The sequence below is a fragment of the Aedes albopictus genome, chromosome 3 (genome assembly GCF_035046485.1).
Source record: "Aedes albopictus strain Foshan chromosome 3, AalbF5, whole genome shotgun sequence".
Lineage (NCBI taxonomy): Eukaryota > Metazoa > Arthropoda > Insecta > Diptera > Culicidae > Aedes > Aedes albopictus.
In genome coordinates this window covers 303,081,196-303,099,012 of record NC_085138.1, presented here as the reverse complement: position 1 = coordinate 303,099,012, position 17,817 = coordinate 303,081,196, and the positions used below count along the sequence as shown (strand labels likewise).

Here is a 17,817-nt window from a genome sequence, read left to right as displayed (position 1 = left end):
TTGAAAACTTTGCCCCTCAATCTCAAGACAGATTCGGTCACTTATCGAATTCCACCGAATGACTCACCGAATGGTACAATTAAAAAAACTCAATTTTGCCATGCGTTTTGCCTCATAAACCTTCCTTGGATGAAAACTAACAGAACAATATATAATCCTACGGACCACAAGTATAGTAATAACTGTAAATGGTGAGTTCTTATACATCATAATAGTTCATTTTAGAATAGACAATGCGCTGAATTACGACACTTTACGGTACTCGTGGTAGACCTCTACCATAAACATTGCTGGTGTTTGGGCTACAGTTGGTTGAGGTGCTGGGCTGCGAGTGTAGTAGGAATTACGCGCGTTTTTCACTCGAGTGAAAACAAGTGAATCCACTTTGTGTTCTAAGTACAAAGTATGTACTCCCTTGAAGCATGCCTTCAAAGGTTACCGAGCAAAAAAAAATCTACCGTTAATTTATCGTTGCATAATTAATGGTTAACTCAACTTTTTACACTACACGCCGCCGCCGCCGTTGGTTGGTTGGGTAGATTGCCTTGAGTGAAATGACATCGACAAAAAGTTCGTTGCAATCGGTATCGATTTTCTTTTCCAGTCACCATCCGGCGTGAGTTATTTGATGTGGATCTGTTCGATTGGACTCTGACTTCTGAGTGTGGTGCTACTAACATATATTTCACACGTCATTCAAACCGCGAAAAGATTCGATTCGGGAAGGTCAGTGCGAGAAGTGAAATTGTTTGGTCGAAATCGGGGTTTCCTTTCCGTCTGTGTGTCGTCAGGACTTTCTCCGCGGGAAAATAAGAATGTAAGTCCTAGGACTACAACAGCCGATGCATGATTGATGGTTGTTACGAAGGAAAGGCCGACCGACCGAGAAACGCGATCCAATGCCATGTGGTTGTGATGGAAAGATGGGAAACGGAAACTGATGACTTCGAATGGTTTGCGGTCATCGATTGTAATTCTTCAAACATGATGTGATGATCCTTTGGATAAAGAGTTACAGTGGAAGTAGTTTTGAATGGAAACAGCACAGTTGTGGCGGTGATTAAACACGTATTCAGTATGGGTTGCAACACAAGCCAGGAGATTCCAAGTTACAATCCGAACGCAGCTGATGGAACTGTCCAGAAGGATGAGCTTGCGGAATTACTGGAAGGCGATATCGAAGAAGGTATGTGATAGGCAAATAGTAGTGCAATGTAGTGCATAATTGAAGTGACATAACGAAATGTTAGAATAAATTTCAAAAACATATTGCGTTCATCATCTGCATTGTACTGTTCTGAACATTTCAAGCTGAAATACATATTTTCTTTCTTTCGAGTATGAAATTGTTCAAACCTTCAAGAGAGGTTGTTGATTGTTTAATAAATTTAAAATCCAGTTTTGGTTGAGACTCATATTCCGTGATCAAAATATATTAATCCGATTACTCAGGATGTCGATAAGTTTAGAAACGGTCATTATTGGCAGCGGAAGCTTACAGTAAATGTCTGTGGAAGCTCTCATACAACGTGCAAGCTTTTTACCAGTGGGGACATTACGTCAATAAAAAGAAGAACAACTTTGATAGTCTTCTCAAATTGTATCAGCATAGGTATCTGAACTTTTTTATGGCATTGCGTCTTCCAAACCGAATCGACTCACTAACTTGATGTTGGTCTCCTGATGGCTCAAAGAATGTCTTCCCGCCATGCGCTCAATTCGGTTAGGGCAAAACATCTTTCCAGGTACACCACACACAGACTGTTCTCCTGTATTCCTTCTGGATCGTGGGATGATCACCAGCATATCGTCCACATAGAGTATAAAAATCAACACTGTTACTGGTCGTGGTGGTCACATGACGGTAAGAAAATTTTTCACCGTCACAAGATGAAACGATCAATCAAGTTTATCGTTATATGTATCATTTTGTCACATTCCACAATGGCCCTCCGGTTTGCGTGCATTTTGATGTTGGGCAGTGGGATCGACAGCAAACCAGTGCGAAGAATTATACTTCTGCACATATATTCGTCGGTTCGTTGTGAAAGTCAGCCAATGTTATATCCGGCGTTTTTCAATGGAGCAACGAAAGGATGCAAGAATTAGTGAGCTCGTTTCATGTTGTTTTATTATGGGGTTTGGTAAAATGGTTTAACGCATATCTTGAAAAAAAGACGTCTTACTGGGACAACTAAGGATGTAACAATATTCTCATTCCATACATCCTAGCCCGACTTAATTTGAAACTGCCAGCACATGGACAACGCTGCCTATACGTGAATGCAAAAAACTGCAGTACTCACGTAACGTGATTAAAATTAAATTCGGCTCTGCTCAGACGATCACTGTGGTCTCTCTTCCATGAAGAGGTTTGGAAATTTACTTCCCAGCATCCCAGTGGTGGTTGACGATTTCCACGACGGAATGCGAGAGACAGCGGATACCACCTATGAAGATATAAAACCATTGCTTTTTATCATAAGATCACGTGATAGATTCGATCACAGAAGGATTGATCTCTTCACTTCAGCTTAGACTGCTAGTATCATCAGATAGATAACAGAATTAGAGGAGATTGTTTAAATGATCATCTTGAATTGACAAACCACATGTAAAATTACGACACTGATTTTACATTTGGGCCTAACGACGAATGTCATCTATATGTCAAATGATTGATTAGTTTTTATACTTCACAGAAAAATATAGAAACGGGGATAAAACTACTTTTATTATTTATTACAGCGTGTGCCAATGATACACGAAAAGAAATTTCCATATTGAATGTATAAGAAAATGTTATACATTTCTGCCATTTCGTTTTCCTTATCAAACTCATTTGAGAGTGTTATATAGAGCATAACGCACACTTAATAAAATGTATAATGTTTTTCTAATGAATGTCATTCACTATTTGTAATAACAATTATTATAAGTGTTATAGTATGTATGCGTCGAACCTAATGAAGCTTATTACAATGTATTTTGATTATAATCCTAATATTTTTTTTCATTTTTTAAATAGAAATAGAGTTAAGATTTTGACTCAGACATAATTCCTTTATTGTTTCATTCAAAAGTACATTCGGTTCTGTCGGCCTTGAATATAGAAAAACCGCTCAACTAGTCAACACTTTGTAGTCGGGTTCTATACCGCCGCAGCAGGGCACTTCCTTGGAGAGATGCGCGGTCTGCGTTTTCCTCGGGCGTCCGTTAACGTTCGGCGGAAGGTTTTTTCCTCCTGGGGAAGCGACGACGATGGCGATGACTTCTTCATCTGATGCTGCTGCTTGACCTCGGTATCGGGCACTTTTGCTTAAATCGGGGAACTTGAATAAATGCTCAGGATAGAGCACCGGGGCTGAGAATCCGGGGGATTTCTTGAGACCGTGTTCCAAGATTGTGGCTCTTTGCAAGGATACTCTGTGGAAAAGATTGTTTTTGTTAGCTGCAGCAGACAGATGAATATAATTTAGATATTTATTACGTACTATAATCTTGAAGCACTTTCCTGTACTTTATGCGAGGAAGAACACTTTCTTGTGATGTTGAAACCATCCCTCGGTCACAATGGCTTCCTCCGTCCGTTGAATAAACGACAGCGGCGCTGGTTTGTAGTGGAACAAATTTTCAAAGCAAGATCTTATTTAATATATTAGTTTAAACTAATACTTTGTAGCCATAACACAAAACTTATACATGATATAAGAAAAAGTTATGGCTCTTATTAGGTACATATATGAATAAAAATAGTTTGTGTTATAAAAGCAATTACGGTGTATCTAATCTATATATATAAAAATGAGTTAGAAATCCCTTTGAGGCAACAAAACTCACGAACGGGTGAACCGATCAGCTTGACTCTTGCACGGTTCAGTTCGTATTTGTGTTGGCTGTGTTTACATGCACAAAAAAGTTACAAAAATCAGCTAGAAAAGTAAGAAAATTGATAAATTGCAGATTTTTGTGAGCTGGGAAGGGATTCAACACGATTGAAATGAAACCAATCTAGAGTGCGGTGACGTTATGACCTCAACAGTTGTCAAACCACCACAGCTTGGCAAGACAAAGTTTGCCGGGACAGCTAGTAAAAAATAATAATCAATCCTTATGAAGATAATAATTAAATTTCTTTTCGTGTAGGAACCCTATACACTGAACAAAAATCCCCGCCGAAAATTGAATGAAAATTGCCTCATCCGAGCCCCATGCCTAATATAAGATGATTTGAAGACGGCTCTCATTCAATTGGCGATTTGACAGAAACAAAATAGAAGATAAGACAATCATTCAAAGATTGGTATTATGGTCATACAATTCAAGATCAAAACAAATCTTGGTATGGATGATTGTTATTCAAAACACGTTCAACACAGCGGATGCATTATGGATGAAAATAATTTCGAAATTTAATATTGTTGGTATGGGTGTATATTGACTTCACAACCATTCCAACTAACTTGATACATACAATTTTCACTCAAACTAGTTGGAACGGTTGTGATATTAGATTTTGCGAGAATTTATAAGAAATCTCAAAAATTGTACACAACAATTATTTTTTTTTTTCAGAAATAAACTTTTTATTAATTCCCCTAACATAAATATAATCCGACATTTCAAACACGGCACTCTCACTACAATAGTTTACTTATGGAATTATCGCTGCCATTTCCACGCCATTTCCTCCTTCTACAAAACGGTGCCACTTAAAACGGTTTGCAAGGGAGGCTCTCTGAAAACATAAAGGAACAACTATCAATATTATACATTAAAAAAATCCAGAGGAACTTACCAAAACGTGTTAGAATATTTATCAAGAGACTACTTTTGGTTTGTATTTCAAATGGAAATCGCTCAAAGGGGTTTTTCCCTCTTCCAAATTTTTAGTTAAAAATAAATAATAGACTACTTTTGGTGGCTTTGGACTATTTGAATTGTAGAACACTCGATATTTTCCCTATCGCGAGACTACAAAGTATATAAAAACACTTCAATCGCCACCATTTTTTTTTTAACAGAGATGGGTAAAAATAACGCGAAAACAGCAAAATGAAAAGTGGAACAAAAATAGAATGATTTTCGTAATGGAGATAACACGAAATATATGCAGCTTGTTTTAAAACTATTATCATTCCATAGATAAACAAAAATCTGTCATAATTGTTTTGAAAATCATTCGATGGTAATTGTCATTCAATTATAGGGATCAGCGATTGAGTACAGGGTTGAATAAGGATTCATTCGTTGGACTGCGGGGATTTTTGTTTGGTAATTGAATGATTTTCTGTACGAGGCACAGAGGTAAATGCTTTCCGATGGTTGAGTGATGATAATCATTCACAACAAACCTCAAGCAAAAAATCATTCATTATTTGTGTCAGTTTTAATTTCATAACAGGATGATTTTTATTTAGTAGAAGGCAATGAAATCATTCTACTGCAAATTCATTCATAATTCGGTTTCTGCGGATCTGTATCGCATTGAATGACAAATCATTCTCCGTACGGCGGGGGTTTTCGTTCAGTGTAGCAGTTATCGATACATTTGTTAATTTGGATTCCACTTCGCACTTTTTGCATGCATTCCTTATATCCCTTTCGTGACGGAGCGCAAAAAAGTGAAATCTCCATCCAAATTGCTCAACTTTGGATCTCCAGAACTCTTAGAGTTCCCAACAAACCAACAATTATTTTTCCTCATTTGAAAGAACTACTCTTTATCTTTCGATTTCTAGCTTTGACTGCCTTTATAAATCGGAAATAAAAATATGCGATAGATAAAACTTTTTCATGTTTTACGGTTTTTGTCCACTTTTTGTTTACCTTGTTGTGGTAAATCCCACAGGTAACATAAACAAAAGTTTATTTACACACATACAAGTACAAGTGATGGCTGAATTATGGAAACAGTTTACATCAAAAAACAAAGGCTGAACAGATGAAAAAAATATGCAAACCTGTTACTGCTCAACAGCACAATTGTGCTGGTTCGTCACGAAAGGGATATAGAAACAAACATATCGGGATTTGCATGCCTAAAACCATAATAAGTCAATTTCAAATTCAAATATTCATATTCAAGTTCATCAAGTTGAAGTTCACTTGAACTGAAATCCAGCTACAGTGGATGACACCACAAGACGCCGCTTTCATTGTCTCGTCTGTTCGTTGTCATGTTCAATCTCGGCCTCGTGTTATGGGTAACTTTGTTTGTTTATTTGTGTTCGTTTTCGCACTAATTGAACATCATTGCACTGATTTTTTTCGACGGTGGAATTCTCATCAAAATGCTGGTAGTACTCACCTTGGTACTCACTGTGAAAAAGCAGCATTTGAGGAATGTTCTGTAGAACACCAGAGTTCAAAACAACTTGGCAAAAGGCATTGCATTTCGAAAAAAAAATATGTTTTTCCTCGAGTTTTGATAAATTTTCTTACAAACTAGTACATAGTACAAAGATATTTTTAAATTAGGAGGAACTTCTGGAGATAAAGATAGTAACAGCAGTAAATGTAAAAAGAAGCTTCTGACGTCATTCCTCAACCAGCCTCAAATTAGCTCTATTGAAGTTCATTTAGTTCTCAATGATATTTCTTAGTAATTTCTTGACTGAATCGTTTGTACTTATTAACCCTCTAATGGATACCTGGGGTCCATTGGACCCCAGAGCCACTTTGAAGTGGTCGCAAAAAAGTTTGGATTGACACATCGGTCCCGTTTTCACAGTACCTTCAAACTACACCACGATGAGTTATTTGTGCAAAAATAACAAATATTTCATGGCGTACTAAAGATTATTTTTTATGTCAAAGTTGAACCGGGCGATTTTGGTCCCCTGGGGTCCATTGGACCCCACGACACGAATGATTATATCGTTTGATCGTCACTCCCTAGAATAATGCTGTCTTCGACAAAATTGTTCAATAGACCAAGGGCAATCTTGTGACGAACAAATTGAATTCGAATTAGCCCAGTAGGTGGTGCTATTGTTTATTCAAATGATGGATTGAAAGTTAAATTTAGCTTGAATATCTTGAGATTCGGAATGTATAGAAAGTTTGTGTCTTCGGCAAAAGTGTTCAATACATCAAGGATTATTTGGTAATGAAAATTATTTTAAAGTTTTTCTGCAAAATGGCGCTAATTAGTTCGTATATGCCCAGCATCCTAGATTACCGAGTGGCAAGCGTCCTCAAATAAGTACGCTTCTTTTGAAGTGAATATCTTGAGAATAACACAATATAATTACATTCTGTTCACAATGGACTACCCGCTTTGCGCGCAGCCACAGTTGATCAGCAGGAGTAAACCCGTTTTATTTTGTATGGTGAAAAGCATCTAAACTTGAATTACTTGAAATAGAAAGCTTTTACTGAAAAAATATTTGGTAGGCTTTATAGTAGTCACCATTGTGCACAACCACTACCAACTATTTTTTAGAATAATGTATTCCACTTCGATAAATTTGCCTTTAGATGCTATTCGCCATACAATATTTTTTCGATTTACTTTTAGCGATTTTTCGCGCATAGAAGCTAGCGCCACATTGGTCGATGCGGAGAGTAGGAAAACAGCCGATGTAGTTAATTCATTGACTCACAAGGATACCTCCAGGAATTCCTCCCAAAATTTCTGAAGGAACTCCTACCAGGATTCTTCCAGAAATTTATACAGGGATTCTTTCAGTAATTCTTCCCGAGGTTCCTCTACGATTTCATCTGGGAAATCCACTTGAAAGCCCTCCGGAAATGACTCCCAAAACTACATCAGGAATTCCACTAGGGATTCAACTAGAAATTCGTAAAAGGATTCTTCCACAAATGCTTTCCGAGATTCCTTCACGAATTCCTCCCAGAATTTGTTCAGGAATTTGTCTCCGAATTGCTCCCGGGTTTCTCCAGAATTTCCTCCCGGGTTTCCTGCATGAGTTTTTCTAGGAAATCCACTTGAAATTCCTCCTGGGATTTCTTCAGGAATTCCTCCTGGGATTTCTCCAGAAATTCTTACCGGTATTTCTCAACGAATTCTTCCTGGCATTCCTCCAGGAATTCCTCTCAGGATTCTTTCAGGAATTTCTCCTGGGATTCTCCAGAAATTTCTCCCGGGATTCCTCTAGGAGTTGCTTTCGAGATTCCCCTAGGAATTTCTTCCAGGATTCCTCCAGGAACTCCTCACGGGATTCCTCCAGGAATTTCTCTCCAGGGGTTCCTCCCGGTTACGGGAAGGAAACGTTGAAATTTACATTCCATTTTATTTGATTTTTCATGAAAATATATTTTATATCACAGAGAACAGACATCCAAGCCTATAGAAAATTGTCTCGAAAGCTGTGCAAGGATACATTTTTTTAGCGTTGACAACACTAGCGTCACCTATGCGGCAAGTTGCTACAATTAGTGGTGAGTACGCATATCTACATAAGTTTTATATTCACCACCGACAACAGCGTGGGAACATTGGGATAGCAGCGCCACCACGATGTTGCCACTTGTGTTGCCATTTCAAATGAACGTTTAATTCCTTACACAGTTTTGAAACTGAGCTTGGATGTCTGATCTCTGTGCTGTGGAAAATTGTGTAGATTATGATCAAAGTATAATTGTATGTATCCCATAATCTGTAATATAGACACTATAGATTCCATATGCTTTCCAAGGTGCAGACAACTGTAACTGTAACGTCCATAGATGAAGTGGCATTTTAGGGTTGTGGGGAGAGTCTCTGAGTATGCTTCGAGCCATGTATTAGGTATGGGAAATAGGGGGAGAAGGGGGGTGTCAAAAATCGTAAAAAAAAATACTACGCCATTTATGGATGGCCCCTAACCATGCGATCTGTCAATTCGTTTAGCCAAACGAGATTTACGGAACGATAACGACTGTGGGTTGTGTGACGTCATTTTCTATTAGTACACACTAAATTCATTATAAAACACTCTAAAATTGCGTAATTCAAATATTTCTCCCCAAGTCTGTAGATTCTATAGTGTCTATATTCGGTAGGTCCATGTCCTGCCAAATAACAGCTGTAGACACCATCTCTATAAATAATAAGCATCCCGCACCAGCGTCTCCCAATAGAAAATAGAGTTCGTATCAAATGGCTCATCAACTGAACATTTTTGACCTACCCAACAACTAAGATACCATTTTTCTAAGAAATCAGGATCCTGAGATATTATGAGATAAAAAATTTGCATGCTATCTAGCACTGCCTAGTGGTCGAATATCGAATCAAACGGTCCATAATCTATAAGTTCTTGGCCAACCAAACAACTTTGCCGAAGACATCAACTATATAAGTAATCAGGATCCTGAGATATATGAGATTTAAATTTCAATAGTGTTACGTCTGTTTGTCTCTGATTCCTCTTGGGTTTATTCAAATATTACGAAACGCAAAATTTGACAACTTAAGGGCTCCTCCCTTCTCCGTGCAACAACTTTTGTATGGAATATTTTGAATGAAACGTAACACAGCGCTAGACCACCTCCCACTCCTTTGCGTTACGTAATATTTGAATGACCTTTTTCGACCCGCTGGACATATATGTCTACTCGTCTACAGCAGTGCGATTTACCCTATTGTTTCGGTACGTCTTGTCCTTGTCCGCTTGTTTAGGTACGTTATATCCTGTAGATCGGGGGCATTTTTCAATGCTCACTAGCACCACCTAGCGGAAACTTCCCGAACTAAATTGTTCATCACTAGATAGGCCTTGACTTTCCTAACATCTTTGCTGAAAACATCACCCTTTCAAAAAGTAAGGATCACGAGATACGCGAGAATATATGTTGGGGTCCAATGGACCCCAGGGTCCCAAACGGACCTCTTGAGGGTTAAGTACTTGACGAAATCGTTCGAGAAACACCCTTATTTCCTTGAGAAATTTTATCTAGTAATTGCTTTATGAGTTCTTACAATAAATTTTAAATCGATTCCCTGGACAAATTTGCATATTTGATTAACCTTACGAGAATTTAGTAAGAAAAATCTTAGACTGCTAAAAACTATTGGTGAACTACTAGAAGGATTTCTAAAGCATACCCTCAAAAATTCATCCAGTACGCACTCACTTGACAGTTGTTCACAGATATTCCGAGAATATTTGAAAGAGTGAAATTTGTTCGTGTACTTCACTTCACACTACTCCAAAAAATTCTTTAAAAATTCAGTAATAAAATAAGAATAAATCAAAACGTTTTTATATTAAGTTAATTACATCAAGCAATTTCTGCTCCTGAGATGCCTCCCAGATATTTATGTAACAAACAGTGATTATGTGTGAACAGTGATATTCTCTTAAAAAAACCTGCATGCATCTCAGGAGCAGAAACTGCGTGAGGAATCTCAGCAGATACACAGTTCTCTGTGGCAGATATAACTAGATGAATTCCAAGATGAATTTCAGGAAGAATGTCATAAGGAATTCTTAAAGGAATGCAATACCCCTGGAGAAATTCTTGGAAGAATCCTTGAAGAAATCAGGAGTAAAAAAATACAGCAGAAATTTAAGGAGGGCAATTTCTGGCAGAATTCTAGAAGGAAAATTCCAAAAGAAATTCCTAGAGCAATCCCTGTAGGAATAGCTGAAAGCATATTAGGAGAAATTCTCGAAGTAATTCTCGGAAAAATGCTTGAAGCAATCTCTGGAGGAATCTTTGGATGGAATTTTAAACACATTTCTAAGGAAAACGCTATATAAATCTCTAAACGAATCCCTGAAAGAATTTTTGGAGAAGTCCTAAAATGAATTACTGGAGAAAACCTTAAAGAAATCCCAGCAGGGATTCCTAGAAGAATTCCTGCAGTCATCATGACTATTAATGCTTGTGGTTTACAAGTAGATTTTTTGCAGAAATCTTCACAAACATTCCTGGAGTTATCTTGACAAAAATTCCCAAAAGAATCAAAAAAGGGGTTTCCTTTGAGAAATATCAAGAAGCATTCCATGAAATATGCCGTGAGGAATGCCCGGATAAAATCTCTGCAGAAATCGTTGGAGGAATACCTGAAGGAATCTTACCTCAGAAATCTCAGCAGAAATACTTGAAAGAATGTCTGGAGCTAACCATGGATGAATCTCTGGAAAGAAGACGGTAGAGATGATAAGCTGCATTATTTCAATGCTTCCTATTATGTTATGTTAGTTCAATATTTCCCATGATTTTAAATTCACTACTTGAAGTTTATGCTCTATGGGTATCTATTAGAGTGGTCAACGTTGTATGGAGAAAATTTAAATTTGATCGCATCAACTCGGAACAAAGCTTTTTCAACCAATATTAGCGTCCATAACAACTGTGCAAAATTTGGAAGCGATTGGTTGCGTCCCCCGTATTCCGCATTGCGATTGAAATTTGCATGGAAGTTAGTATGGGAAAACGAACTTTTTTGCATTCTATTCATAAGTTGAATTTTTTTTCTAATACCATGTAACTAATGACGTTGAAGTATATCCTAGGATATGACGAAAAACTCTGCCGTAAACCGCAAAATGATCTGACGCTTAAGCGCGCTTGTGGGAAAAGTTACTCGCTTGGTATCTGAGGCCAAAAATTGAGATTTTATTATTGATTTTTGATTATTATTGATTTTATTATTGATTCCTTTACATGTTAAATATTAAGCACCACTGGGCAATTTGTACGTTATAACTTTTTAAACAAGTGTAGAATCACTTTGTGGTTTTCGGCATATCTTAGGCAATACTTCAACGTTGTTAGTTAGACAGTTTTAGACAAAAAAAATTCATTTATGAGAGAAATGCAAAAAAGCAATCAATTGCAATGCGGAATACGGGGAAGGGGCATCTGGGGTAATACGCACTGTCGAGGCAAAACGCACCCCCTTTGTTTTTCAGGGATTATCGGTTTTAGAGCTTTGAAACCTTATCAGTCTAATAGAACGTCTTAATAAATGAGCATCTGGAAAATTTTACATATCTGCGTTACGTAATTAGTAAGAAAAATGAATAAAATTGAAAAGCACGATTCTGATGTAATTTTCCCGATCGTTTGTCGAATGATTTGATGATGAAAATCGACCAAACATCTAATGCTGTTGTGTTTATTCAGTTCATTGAGGGCAATGCTAAGCATAGGAAAAATAACTTAAACAGTAATCTACGTAAATTATATGTTTTAAACTATTTTATTTTTTGCTATTGATTGGGGCAATATGCACTCCATTCGTTGGGGCAAAACACACCTATAGAAAACAAGCTGTAATCATATCAATGAGTGCTCTGTAAGTAATCGCAAACAAAATTGAGCTATTGTTTGTCTTAAAACCTTATAAAACATACATTTTGTCTAAGAAGTAAAAAGATTTCTAAACTCGACGGTGCATCTTGCCTCAATGTTGTGGTGCGTCTTGCCCCTTTGTTTGAGTGCATCCTGCCCCATTGTTGTAGTGCATTTTACCCCGAGCAAAGGTGCATACTGCCCCGCATAAACATACGAAGCCGTAATGTTAGTCTTTACAAAAAACGTTATTTTCAAGAGCTGAACTGTATAAAGGCTGAAATTTTGTTTGGTTTCTCTTTGAATGAAAGTATGTGCATTGAATGCATGCATTAAACCAATAAATTACTGCCTTTTTATATGCATTTGGACGCATCTTCCTTAAGTGGTGCGTATTACCCCAGAATCCCCAAGCACCCAATCGCTCCCAAATTTTGCAGAGTTGTATTGGTCGCTAAAAGGAATCGAAAAAGCTTTGTTCCAAAAAATCGACTTTGTTGACCCTGTCTAATATCTATGTTCTCAAATAGTCAACTCGAAATGTCTGACTCCGTTGAAAATATCATTTCAAGCTAATTTTCAAGTCTACCGATAACTACCAATTTTCATTCATTAAGTTTACCGATATCGAAGAAAACCATCTACAAAGATTTTCAATAAATCTTCGTGGCTACAGCTCAATACACAGTATCCAAGAAACAGAAGTAGCTAATCAACAGTTTCTCAAGCTAAACTTTGCTAAAATGTGATATGTTTCTTATGTAACAAAAATGTTCGTTGGGTAGGCAAGTGGTTAGGAGCCGTTCATTAACCACGTAGACTTTTTGGGGGGAGGGGGGGATCTGGCCAAAGTCTACGCTCCATACAAATTTCAAAATTTTTGTATGGACAAAAGTCTACGAGGGGAGAGGGGGGGTCTGAGATGGCCAAATTTCGGCCTACGTGGTTTATGAGCAGCCCCTTACCTCCTTCCCACATTAATCTGCAACCTGACGTCTCAGACGCAGGCTCTCTCTCCTCTTTTTGGCGTAACGTCCTCACTGGGACAAAGCCTGCTTCTCAGCTTAGTGTTCTATGAGCACTTCCACAGTTTTTAACTGAGAGCTTCCTCTGCCAATGACCATTTTGCATGTGTATATCGTGTGGCAGGCACGAAGATACTCTATGCCCAAGGAAGTCAAGGAAATTTCCTTTACGAAAAGATCCTGGACTGACCGGGAATCGAATTCGTCACCCTCAGCATGGTCATGCTGAATACCCGTGCGTTTACCGCCTCGGCTATATGGGCCCTCGCAGGCTGTTCTCGCTAAAAAACAGAAGATCATCAACAATAGCACACTGAAGAAATCTACTACCCACAAGCAACTATATCTCATTAATTCATTTTCTGCCTTTCCTTGCCTTTTGATGTGGCAAGTAATTACGAGCTGCTAATCAAATTGTTCAAATACCAACTGTATCGAATGAACTTCAAAGTATTTTAATAACGTTATATAAAGGTAGGCTATAGCCTACCACTCTTCCACATTCTAGTGATTAGCATCAGCACACCAAATATATTCGTAAATTCCAAATAAACTATATTTATTTATTTATTTCTCATATAATGAAGTAGCGTAAGGAATATCCTCTTTAAATGCTACAAACGTTAAATTCATGGAATCAAAATAACAAAGTAAATCCGAAACTGACGCTAAATTGATCAACGGTTTACAAACTAACCTAACTTATTGCTGATGCTGTCTGTTAAACAAGGCGACACACTCCTGTCGAAAACCCTTTTACATTAGTCCCATTTTTAACATTAGGAGGAAGTTGATTCCAAAACACTATGCCCTGAACAAATAGTGTGTTCCTGTAATGCGACGTGTTAAACCGTGACAGAGTTAAGTTACGATTTTGACTGTTTTGAAATGCGAAAATAATCTTAAATAAAAGAACACAACTACGAAATGAAAATGAAATATGACCTTATCACTCAAGATCGTTCTGAATAATAAAACCTGGCGTTGTTAATAATATTGGAAAATTGTTACTTCAAAAAGTTGAATTTTGTAGCTTCGCCTGTGGAAAAGTTGCGAATTGAAGTCTAACGCCTTTCAGAAATGTTCATCCACAGACATCATGCCGATCAATGCAATGATCCCGTGTACTTTTCTGCAACCCCTTTAAAGATAAAAAAAATGCAAACCTCGAATATTAAAAAAACGAAGGCTTGAAACTAGGGGGAGAGAAATTAGTTAGTTTGGCGTCGCTTATAATTTATTAATGGTTTTTGATTTGTTGGCATAGATGGATGGAGCCGTACATTGCTATTACTTTCATTCCTTTTATGAGTTGGATTTCGCCCAAGGCGAATTCAGCCGCGAAAGGATTTGTACAGATGAAAATGCCATAAAATGCCCAATTCAAGAACATAGGGTATCGCGCTACTTGGGCGGTGGTTTTCTTCGTCTGTTATTTTCGTCTGTTTTCCACTGTAACTCGGTCAATTTTGAACCGATTGACTTGAAATTTTGTACACGGGTAGATACTATACCTATCTCACCGCATTCCAAGAATTGTGTCAATTGGTTCAAGATTGACTGAGTTATAGTGGAAAACAGACGAATATAGAAGCCACCGCCCAAGTAGCGCGATTCCCTAATTGACGTTTACGAATTGTATTTCAACGATATGTTCGCGTTAATATAAATAGCTTAAATTCCAATATTTTGAGTGATATTCCATGTTGATGCCATGTCTTGGTATTATTCAGGGCACGTGAATAATATTGGCTGTTAAACACTATTTATCTTTTTCTTGCCGTAACTTCTGAACTGAGACAGAGCCTGTTTCTCAGCTTCGGGTTGATTAGTGCCTAGAGGTCAATCCGCGTAAGTTTTTTTATGGAGTTACTCAGTTAGAAAAAAAAACGTTAGAAGACGTTTCCATATTAATTGGTGAGCTCGTTTCACACTACTTATGTTCATGCTTGACATTATTTCCATTTTTGTGTTTGTATTTCCCTGATATTGATGCCATTATTGCTCTTATAAATTTGAATCAAAGCTAAGGAGCAGCTATTGAATTAATGATCTGATTTGACTCGATCGAATTTTTATTAGTGTCAAAAAGAAGCTTGCTCTTTAGTTCATTCGTTGTGATATGTTAGATCCCGTGTGCTCGGGGCCTACGCGTTGATACATTTTGTACAGTTGTCCCCGTTATCATGACAATATTAAACGAAGTAAAGATTTTCCAGTGCGAATGATGTGTGTGCTCCTATAACTTTCTCTCACTCTCTTTCTCGCGCGAGTCAGACAAGATATGTAGCCGGTATGAATGGTTAACCAACATGTTTATCAATTGCCCCTATAGCTTATGGATAGAAGTTTATTCTCGACTGCTCTCCCCCTTTTAGTACGTTAGTGTGAACTGCCATGCGCTCTGCTCAAAACACGCCAATATGAAAGTACGCAGCGATAATGCAAAGAAACGTTTTTAATTTTGCTTGGCTCGTTCATAATGTATACGTCACATTGGAAACTGTAAGCTCAAATATAGGATGGATGGTTAAAAAACTAAGAATTCTTAAATTAGCTTAGTCATTCATTGTTAAATTGTAGAATTATGAAACGAATGTATGTATTACTATGATAAGATTAATATCGAACTACCTGACGTTACGTGAGTAAAATTATATTTGCGTGTATAATTATTTAAGAAAGAACTTGTTTACATGTGAGGGGTGAACAATATTTGTATTACTGTATTACTCTCGTTACCGTAATATCGAGCTTCTTTGGATAGGAGAAATCATTAGAACAATTCAAGAAAATGACAGCTGTTGGTGAGGACTGGTTAGTTAAGAATCCTGTATTGTGTGTTTTTCGGCAGTTACCGTATCTACATCCAGGTATAGAAGGAACGATCGAGATAGGAGATCAATATGAAGAACAAATTTGTAATAAACATTAGATTGCACTTTTTTTGCTTTGATTATAATACCGTCAAGGCGCCATTCACCGTGGGGGATCCATTCACCGTGTGCCTTCGAATATTTTTTCATTATTTTCATATTATGATTAAATGATATGACAATTTCCCTTCAATTACACCAATACAACATTGTATTGGTGAAATTGAAGGGAAATTGTATTGGTGAAATTGAAGGGAAATTGTCATATCATTCAATCATAATATGGAAATAATGAAAAAATATTCGAAGGCACACGGTGAATGGAGCCCCCACGGTGAATAGCGCCTTGACGGTACTCCTAGTTTGTAGCAATGGTGGACCCAGATAGTGTATGTAAGCGTTCGATGCAGTGGTATGTGATATTGTAGCTAGAGAAAACCTCTCAATATGGTTAAATTAAAAAAAAAACAACAGGCTTGAAAATTCTGCCTCTCCTTCCTTGACAGGAGAAATCATCCATGATAGCAGACGGTAGAGACAATGCAATCCCTGAAGAAGGTCACAACATAAAGGTCGAAACGTCGGAATAGTACAAAGTACCTCTCTTGATTTTATCACAGAGAAATCCAGTCCACTAAGGGCCAGAATCGCAATCTAGTGGAACAAAATTAATTACTCCGAAACGAAGCATTTCCGATACATGGTATCTTCGACAAAGTTGCTTGACATCAGCAGGGGCATCTATTGATAAGAACGTAGTAGTTCGCAACTCGTCCGCATAGGTGGCGCCACCATCTAACTTCTTTGTTTTACGTTCTAGAGACTTGGCGTCTTCGGCAAAGTTGTTCATTTTGGCAAAATAAACAACTCTTTCTCAAACGTCAAAATTCCACAGTCTACTGTTTTCGAGTTATTTTAAAAATAAAATACATTCAATTAAAAACCAGTTTTTTAAGCTTATTTTGACATTTTTACTAGAAACCATGTGAGTTTAATTTTTTTACCAATGCAAATATGTCAAACCAAACACATTCTATGGAAATATATTCAATATTATCATTAAAAATTTTAAATTAAAATACAAATTCGAAAAAATAATGTGAATTTCAAGCCTTAATATCTCACAAAGCGCAAAAAATCGCAACTTCAAATTTTCAGCAAATACGAAGCAATACTAGGTGAACATACTGTCAAAAATTTGGAGAGGTATTTTTTGGTGTTTTTGAGATAATAGCTTTTTAGTAACACCATAAATATAAGTAGTGCCAGCGTGTTACTTTTTACTGTTACACATTAGAGAGTTTATGTCTTCGAGAAAGTTGTTCATTTTGGCTAAATAAACAACTGTTTCTTAGACGTCAAAATTCCACGGCCTACTGTTTTCGAGTTATTGTGTATTAACTAGATTTTATTGATAAAATTTGTCAATAAAACACATTTTGATGCAACAGTATGAACTATTTTTTATTATTTTGATTTTACGATACATAGTAGGTCATGAAAATGTCAGTTTCGTGGAGCTCCAGTTTCACAATCTCTAGAGATTGATCAACGTCCTTTCCATCCAGGAACAAATCTACGAGCTCTCAGCAAGATATTTCGCGCTCTAAAATTTAAAATGATTGATAAAAAAGGTTAAACTTAAAACATTTGGAAAATAACAT

General features: G+C 37.1%; 1 protein-coding gene across 1 annotated transcript in view; it reads left to right on the top strand.

The window, feature by feature from the left end:
- Positions 1-17,817, top strand: part of LOC109418565 (uncharacterized) — a 354,422-nt gene that overhangs the window by 7,374 nt on the left and 329,231 nt on the right. The window contains exon 2 of the mRNA XM_019692773.3: positions 605-1,186. Within this exon, the coding sequence (XP_019548318.2) occupies positions 1,078-1,186 (109 nt within the window). The 5' untranslated portion in view covers positions 605-1,077. The remainder of the gene's footprint in view (positions 1-604; positions 1,187-17,817) is intronic.